The sequence below is a fragment of the Morone saxatilis genome, unplaced genomic scaffold (assembly GCF_004916995.1).
Source record: "Morone saxatilis isolate NCDOM2014 unplaced genomic scaffold, NCSU_SB_2.0 Contig15, whole genome shotgun sequence".
Lineage (NCBI taxonomy): Eukaryota > Metazoa > Chordata > Actinopteri > Moronidae > Morone > Morone saxatilis.
The window spans coordinates 12,627,233-12,635,822 of record NW_023339707.1 but is presented as its reverse complement, the minus strand read 5'-3'; the positions used below and the strand labels follow the sequence as shown (position 1 = coordinate 12,635,822).

General features: G+C 40.3%; 2 protein-coding genes across 2 annotated transcripts in view; one reads left to right on the top strand and one right to left on the bottom strand.

Annotated features, from left to right (window-relative positions):
* Positions 1-450, bottom strand: part of fam3a (FAM3 metabolism regulating signaling molecule A) — a 5,808-nt gene extending 5,358 nt beyond the window's left edge. Inside the window, exon 1 of the mRNA XM_035656970.1 lies at positions 155-450. The gene's annotated coding sequence lies outside the window, so the exon portion shown is untranslated. The remainder of the gene's footprint in view (positions 1-154) is intronic.
* Positions 451-662: 212 nt separating this feature from the next.
* idh3g (isocitrate dehydrogenase (NAD(+)) 3 non-catalytic subunit gamma) lies at positions 663-6,084 on the top strand. Its single transcript, XM_035656954.1, has 13 exons — positions 663-774; positions 968-1,015; positions 1,361-1,372; positions 2,121-2,218; positions 2,309-2,424; positions 2,535-2,595; positions 2,751-2,883; positions 3,754-3,887; positions 4,001-4,103; positions 4,205-4,351; positions 4,496-4,590; positions 4,690-4,750; positions 5,187-6,084. Exons 1-13 carry the CDS (start codon positions 694-696, stop codon positions 5,286-5,288), a joined length of 1,191 nt encoding a protein of 396 aa, XP_035512847.1. The 5' UTR covers positions 663-693; the 3' UTR covers positions 5,289-6,084.
* Positions 6,085-8,590: the final 2,506 nt, after the last annotated feature.

The following is an 8,590-nucleotide window of genomic DNA, read 5'->3' as shown; positions in this document are numbered from 1 at the left end:
TGAAGATTGTGATAGTTGTTACAGTGGCCGTGTAAGATGGCTCTGCAGAGATGACGTTTGAAGGGATGACATGGACCAAAACCATCGCAAAGACAAGGCAATAAAGGTTCATTCCTTTAACAACGCCATTAATCACTACTATAACGGGTCTTACCTCCTGTGTGCACGCTTCAGGCAAATACTGCCTTTCCTTGTCACCTTTGGCTGGGTGGTAACTAATGAACGGTAAAGAACAGCTGTTGCCAACCGGGACTTCTGACTATTTCTTGCGCTGTTTCCTCATGGAGGCTCTGCTGGTATGAATCCGCTTTCAACGTGAGGACATGCTGAAGACAACACGCTCAGTCGACCATTTACAAAAGTCTTAATATTCCGCCTTTAACACGCATAGAAAATAATCTATTTGGTTTGGCCCATCTGTCTTCCGGATATGCTAACCTCCCAGTCCGTGACCACTGAGTCTGCGCGAACAGCATCACGTGACCAAAGTTAATTTTCTTTTTTAATTTTTTTTAGTATTTTATTTTTTTATTGCTAACAGTTGTGTAATAAATCATACATTTCCTTCCATCAAATCTACCTCACCATAAACGAATAAATAAATACATATTTAAATTGACAAGAAAAAAAAATTTATATCGCACGAGCACAACGCCTCCTCCTCGTGCACGCGACGACTGCTTCCCAATCAAGATGGCTGCCCACAGTGCTGTACTCTCGATGTCCAAAATCATTAAACCTTTCTGGGGCGGACACCTCGGAAATACGGTGAAAGTAAGAGAAAGCACGTTGGTTTTGTGAAGTCGGTGGTGACCGTTGCTATGCGGCTCCACGTCAGAGTCGACTGTTTGGTCTGAGCACAAGGTCATATGGTTTAGCAGGCTTCTTCTTCTTCTTCCTCCCTCTTTCAGCAGCACTGAGGCAGAGTTGGTTGCATTCAGGTTTCTCTCTTCATTTTGTGTTTCAGGTATTTGGAACAACTCTGACCGGTCACAGGAATAAGAGCTCGTTGACTGTGAGTGAATCTCTCTGTGTGTCTCAGCCCTGTTAGAGTGAGAAGCTGTGATTTAGTCTTTAACACTGGATATGTTTATAATAGTTCTAGTCCATAAAAATCACTGCTTTTTATGAAACTGTTTATTTCTAAGCTGTATGGCCTTGGGTTAATCTTTTGAAGTGGTTGGGTATTTTTTGTATGTGTTTTAACATAACCTGGGAGTGCTATATATCTGTTCTTCCACCCTCTTTGGGGAGGAGAGGTTATTATGCCTCTGTACTTGCTGCTACCTGGATTTTCTCATGTAGCTGTCCAACTGACTCTTGTCCTTCTGCTTTCCTTGCTGTCCATCATCAACTACAGAGGGAAAACATTGTAAGTAGCTTACTCTGACGTGGTTTACTCGATCACAATGCATCACTTCACGTACAAGAAAGATCATAACCTGTCCTATACTAAAAATATATCACAATATAACACTGACCAGAAGACCTACTGTCAACGTTAGTACATCACAGTATGTATATGTCAAACAAATAGTGTATATATTTAGTTTAGTAATTCCTTTGTAATCCTGGTTTAATAGCAACAATGTTCTTGATTCACAACATTAAAAAAAACTACAATATGATGACATTAATAATTGATTAACAACAGCGATGATTTGCCCAGTCTAAAAAACACTATAAACCTTTTACTGCTTAACATTACCTTACACACCTACTTCCTTTTTGACTTGGCTTCGTAGAACTGAACTGGAGGTTTTGAATTTTCTAGCCCATTAACTATAAATTATGTGTATTGCCAACAATTACACAAGTATTCCAGATGTTTCAATGAAATGTTCCTACCTCCTGGGCTGCCAGTATTTTTGTTTTCTCCATTTCACTGAGGTATTAAAACTGACTTTCACATAGTTGAAAATTGCTTGTAAAGGCCAATTCACCAAAGTGAGCATTACTCCACATTATTTTTTGATAAATGAATGCATTAATATTGATTGGAATGTGTTGGCCATACGTACTGGCATTAATTTAAAGGTGGTAGGTTGGAAATAAACCACCAGTGTTGTCCTTTTTAAAGTTCAGTGCTGTTAATAATGTATAAAATGCCATTGTTACAGCCCCCGCCTGCAAAGTACGGAGGCAGACACACTGTGACTCTAATACCTGGAGATGGAATCGGTCCGGAGCTGCTAAATCATGTCCGAGAGGTTTTCAGGTTGGTTAGACTAAAAATAAATCCTGTGCAAAGTGTTTACTGCTGACCGTCGAGGATTGCCTCATTATGTGGTTCGTATTGATGCTGTAGGTTCAGCTGTGTCCCAGTGGACTTTGAGGTGGTGCATGTGAACTCTGCTGTGGAGACTGAGGATGATATCAATAATGCCATCACTGCCATCCGCCGTAATGGAGTTGCCCTCAAAGGTGAGCAAACCGCTTATTTTCAGCAGAGCACAGCTGAGAGAAGCATGTAGTTTATAATAAGACCATGACACTAAAGTGTAACTGTGATATTACTTTAACTCTCCTGATAGGTAACATAGAAACCAAACATACCATGGCGCCATCTGTCAAATCCAGAAATAATCTCCTCCGGTAAGAGTTTTATTGAAATATTCAGTTCCCTTGATAAAGGCTGTCTTTTGTCAGATGGCTTACATTTCTTCCATAATTTGGTCATTTGTGTCTGGTAATGTCAGTTGACCCATTGTTCTCCCCCTCCCTCTCTTGTTCCATGTGTGTATCTAAAGCACAAGTTTAGACCTGTATGCCAACGTGATGCACTGCCAGTCCCTCCCCGGAGTCCAGACTCGCCACAAGAACATTGACATCATGATCATTAGGGAGAACACAGAGGGAGAGTACAGCAGCCTGGAGCATGAGGTCAGACAGAACAGAAACACAATCAATCCTATTGTCTGCTGAAACACACACATACTCATTTAAAGACCTATTTTCTCTCTCTTTCGCCCCAACTTCTTCCCTTCTTATTCTATTTTGAAATGGGAGTGTGGTACTAGTCATGCACTATTAAAAGTACAGCATGTATTTACCAAGGGAAAAACATTAAGATATACTTGATCAGTCTTGGTACAAATGATAAGCTTATTAAACAGACTGTTGGCCTGACAGATCCATATTAAATACTGTTTCTTAGTTGAAATGGGAATGTGAAAACATGAAATGCTGACTACATGTTATAACCTTTTTAGAACAAACCAAAATTTGTATAAGCCTAAAATAAATAGTAATGTTTGTGTGTGGACACCTCTACCTATAGTTAAAGCTAGGGTAGGTAATGTTAGACAAACTAGAAAAAAATAGAAATTAGATTTTAACAGTATCCAACTGAAAAAAAACCCACACCCTTGCTCCAACGTACATTAACATGCAGTGCCTTGGAGGAGCACAGCGCACTATTGTCATTGCTAACCGTATCCAGTCTCGTTTATACGTATTCATTCTACTCACTAGTTCGGGAAAAAAAACAATTCCCCCCCCACAACAAAACAAACCAGTCATGTCTCGCCATAATTGAAAAACCACAGCGATGTTACTCTGGTTTGACCTATTGCTTTATCCAAACTTTTTGTTCATAGCCTTTTCGACTTTGGTGTTTTCTTAACAAATATAACAGAAAAAGCTTCTGAAATGCTCTACCCTCCCAACATTGTTACTACATTATTAACAGCACCAACTACTTGAACCTTTGTTGTCATTTATCGGTCATTCTCCTCTCTTTACACTTTTTAGAGCGTTCCAGGGGTCGTGGAGAGTCTTAAGATCATCACCAGGAACAATTCCCTCAGGATCGCTGACTATGCCTTCAAACTGGCCCGGGAGAAAGGTCGTCGCAGGGTCACTGCCGTACACAAGGCAAACATCATGTGAGTTTCTCTTATGCAAATGTAAACGTAAAAGCTGTCTGGCCTCCTGAGTCTTTACATAATATTATTTCTTAGTGCTGGAAATGTTGAGTGTGGCCTTTCTGCTCCAACAGGAAGCTCGGCGATGGCTTGTTCCTGCAGTGTTGCCGTGAAGTGGCCTCTGGTTACCCAGACATCACTTTTGACAGCATGATTGTGGACAACACCACCATGCAGGTGATGGGAGATTAAATGACACACATCTGAGATTGGAAAAGTTTCTAAATGTTGCTGTATCTAAGTGATTGACCTGTCACCTTGTTTGTTTGTGTTTTTAGCTGGTGTCCAAGCCCCATCAGTTTGATGTGATGGTGATGCCCAATCTGTATGGGAACGTGGTGAGCAACGTGTGTGCGGGCCTGGTGGGAGGGCCTGGCCTTGTGCCCGGGGCTAATTATGGCCATGTCTATGCCGTCTTTGAAACGGTGAGTGTTTGGCAGTTGTTTGGTTAGTAGGACACTGCGCCCTCTGTTTTCTGAATAATGAAAAAAATCATGAATCATGTCTTTTTGAGATATTGTAATTCAGAGTTTTGTCTCTTTCTTGGACTATTTTTCTGGGTCTCTTAGGCCACAAGGAACACAGGGAAGAGCATTGCTAACAGGAACATTGCTAACCCCACTGCCATGCTGCTAGCCAGCTGCATGATGCTGGACCACCTTAAGTAAGCTTTTCCAGATAAAACACTTTTAAGTATATACCTTCATGTGGTTCCATCTGAGCTGTAACGTTGTGACTGTTAACTTTTCCTGTATGTCTTCAGGCTTTATGACCATGCAAGTTCGATCCGAAATGCAATCCTCAACACCATGAATGAAACCAGGGTAAGTCTTCCTTCACCTGGCTCGCTGCCACAAAGCCATTGTTGTGTGACAGAGGCTTAGAGGCCTTGTTGGCAGATCTGCCGTGCTTCCTAGTTGGCATCACAATACGCTCACACAAAGCAGTATTGTGTTGTTTCAATATCACAAAGCCCTTATAAAGTGCTACACTGTATGGTATCTGATTTTACATTGTGTGGCATTGACATTCGTTATGGTCCATTTTAATCCTGTTCTGCTTGTCATCCAAAGCAGCAGATGGGTTGCTGTTTTGGCAAAATTTTTGAGAGATGATATGCATTTTATTTCTCCCCAGTGGGGAACTACACGAGGACAGAAATTTCCATAGTCTTTGATGCCATTTAACTTAACTTGATTAATTTTAGACCATGTTTGTGGTTTATGAGCATCCTGTTTTGTGTTTGTTTTTTTCTCGCAGTTGCACACAGCTGATATCGGGGGTCAGGGCACCACATCAGAGGTGGTCCAAACCATCATGAGGTTCATCCAGAGTAAAGGGCAGCTCACATCTGAGTACTAAACACGCACACTCGTCAGAGGTGCGAGTTTGAACAGGTGTCTGTACCCGGGAAAGGTGTACAGTGTGAGAGAGGATGTCCATGCATGTCTGTTTCCATAGCGTCGGGTCTTATCACTGACATCAGAACGGTTCCTTTGTTTTTTTTCCGTCTTGTTCACACAGCTTACTGACCATTTTACTGTACAAACGACCTTTTATTCACACCTGTGTGTTTCACATGTAACAATAACGGTTTCATTATCACTGCTTTCATGTGATAAATCCTACTCTAAGGAGTTCATCAGGTTCATTCAGTTGAAAATCTTTGTTCTTACAAATAATGGAATATGAAAAGGTCTCTTGCAGTATGGAAAGAACAAAAACACTTGTTGGAATAAGAAATATCTATAATATCCTAATCTGGGCATGCATTGTCCACTGTACATTCTTCAATGAGGACCATTATTTATTTTATTGTGTGTTTCCGGCTTTTTCAATCAACCAAAATGATAGAATGGTCGTTGAACGCCTTCACTTTTTTTTGTGATACTGTAACTTAAATACAGAGTTGCCTGTTATATACTGTACTATCCTATATGTCACATCAGATCAAGTGTACTATAAAAATTGTCATATAGCTATTTCATATATGCTGTATTGTCAGGAGGAGGTGTATATCAAGTAATTGTTGTCAAAGCTGAACTGTTACGCTTGTGCCATAATCCTTTCACCTAAGCTGCGATCAGATCATAAAAATAACTGTCTTAAAGTCTAACCAGACAAGAGCTCTTTTTTCTTTTCAATTATGTCTGTGGATGGGTATATATATACTGTATAACACAAATATTATCAATAAAGAAATAATATACCTTAAAGTGATCTTTTTAATGCTGTACATGTTTCTGTTTAGTTTTAGCTGGGTGTACCTAATTAAACTGGTGTGTAACTGGAGTGTATATAGTCCTTACTGGAAGGTTTTATTGCTAATATCAGTCTAAGTTTACCTTGATTCTTTGTCTCAGCTTCAAGGAAAGAAGCTCTCTTCTGGCCTCTTGCAGAGGATAAAGATCATTTAGCCTCAAACAAGATAAAGCTCACTGATCCTTCCGTTTATTTTACAATTTCATGCTCAGTCAACATCTTACTTACAACACTGGATGACAAGTTGCTGTTTTACATCACATCACTAGATGGCAACAGCACTTTCTGGAGTTGCCACTAAACTGTAACATGGGGCAAATTGTGCATGACTGTGTGTGTGCTTTCTTTCACCTTCTGACAAGGACACATTTTAGAATATATGTAGTCCCTGTGGATTGCATGTTATGACTGCACTGACTACATATTTTAAAAGCTGCAGGGAAAAATAGGATGCAAGAATCTCTGGCAAGCAGATTGTTTTACACAATTGGGAACATTACGATATTTCTTTTCATGTGATTTCTAGGAAACTGGCTTCAGACTGCATGTTTCCAAGACTAACGTGAAGGATTTTGGTTTTGCTCTCTGTTGAAATTATCCTCATTTACCATAAAACCCAAACCATTTATTATAGTTTCACCTGGTAAAACCAAACCATCCATTATTGATTCATCTAGTTTTTCAAATATTCTGACCACAGAGGAATATAATATAGACGTTATATTGGTACATTGTTAAGCAGTGATCTCCTGCTTACGTATATTGTAATCCCAGTCCGCCTCTCTTTCTCCGATAGGGCCTGCGGTCACAGGGGCACATCCCATTGTAATGGCACTGACCAATTTATCATGTGTCCAATTCTGTGGGAAAGTTACAAACTGTTCCCTCTGTTAGAATATTTGCATATTGAGCAAAGAAATCCTTGTGATGAGGCTCCCTCTTTTTTTTTGGATGCAGTTTTCCTCGGGAATCAACACTGATACACTGCACAATGTGCACAATGTGTGAAATGTGCAAGGAATTACTACGTGTGTACTTTGTCGTCTGCCAGTTGGCGATATTTTAACTGTTTTACTCTCTCTCCATTCATGTCAGTTATTCACTCTACAGAAACAGCCAGTTGGCTCTTAAATGTTGTCGCTCTTTTTCAGTTAGAATCAATCTTTTTTTGTTGAACTTTACGTAAGAGGTTCCCCTACTCTGGGCCAGCTTTTTCTCATCATCTTATTCCACTCAGGCTGTTTACCTCATCGTACCTCACATTACTTCTCATCACTGTACATGGGGCTACGCACTCTCTCCCTTGTCACCCCTCACCTCTCAATCCCTCCCTCTCTCCCTCCCGAGCTGCTCTGGTCCCCCCCTGAGCCTCCCGCTGGAGCTAGGCCATGAGGCAGATGGTCGGAGAGGGAAATGTTGCAACAAACCACCGGCCACTTGACCTTTACAGGCCACCATTCAGTCCTCATACAAACCTGTGAAGGGGCCCAAACTGCTGTGCATTTTCTGCTGTAAGAGCTGCCTTTAAAGGGTTGGTTCACCCAAATTACAAATAAAAATCTCACTATCTCCCCAGATAGTTTTGGTCTTGTGTGCCCAGTTTTATTGATATCTATCTCTGAGATTTGTGCTGGTATTCCTACATATAAGGGATATGAAATTTTAGTGCTCACAGCTTTGATAAATCACTCTAATACTCTGAATAATCCACAGAGCTCAAAATAGTCCATATGAAAACTGTTTGCAGCATGTTGTGATTATCCAGAGTAATACGCTCTCTGAAAAGAGATTTTAATTTAATTTCTTGATACTGGGAGCACCACAAACAAAACTGTATTCACCTCCATTGTGTGTTGGTTGACATACAGACAGATATCTGAAAACTTTGCTGCACAAATTAAACCAAAATTATCAGCATGCTACAAGATGTGAGTGAGAAATAGTTATTTATCATAATTAGGGTAAAATGATGTTTAAATGTTTCACACACACACACTGTTTTCTTGAATATAGTGAATGATCACGCTTGGCTGACCAGGTTGATTCTGTGACGTAATCTCCCCCTATCATGCTTTTCTTACATCATGTACACTCATACAGGTGTGTTTGAGCTTTCTAGCACTCACTAAACTTGCAGCTGCTTGCTGGTTTATCAGCTTAGATGTCTTTTTGGCTGCAGCATCCCCTCCCTACTTCTCCATTCCTCTCCTCCTCATGTCACTTTGAAACGCCATGTTTAGTATTTACTGCCTTTCTAAAATGAATGCTAATCTGTAAGGTTGAGTCAAACCACAAGATATTAAAACTTGGTTTTATTATTGGCCATAATTCTTCCTAAGCTTGCTCCTGTTCCTATCTGGAGTCCTCCCTTGCTCATTCTTTCTCTCTCTCTGTCACTCTTT

Bases quoted from the DNA above. Each gene is read 5' to 3' on its own strand.
- idh3g (XM_035656954.1), top strand. From the start codon at position 694: ATGGCTGCCCACAGTGCTGTACTCTCGATGTCCAAAATCATTAAACCT. The intron at 2,425-2,534 runs GTGAGCAAACCG...CTCTCCTGATAG, and splicing joins TAATGGAGTTGCCCTCAAAG to GTAACATAGAAACCAAACAT. The intron at 2,596-2,750 runs GTAAGAGTTTTA...GTGTATCTAAAG, and splicing joins TCCAGAAATAATCTCCTCCG to CACAAGTTTAGACCTGTATG.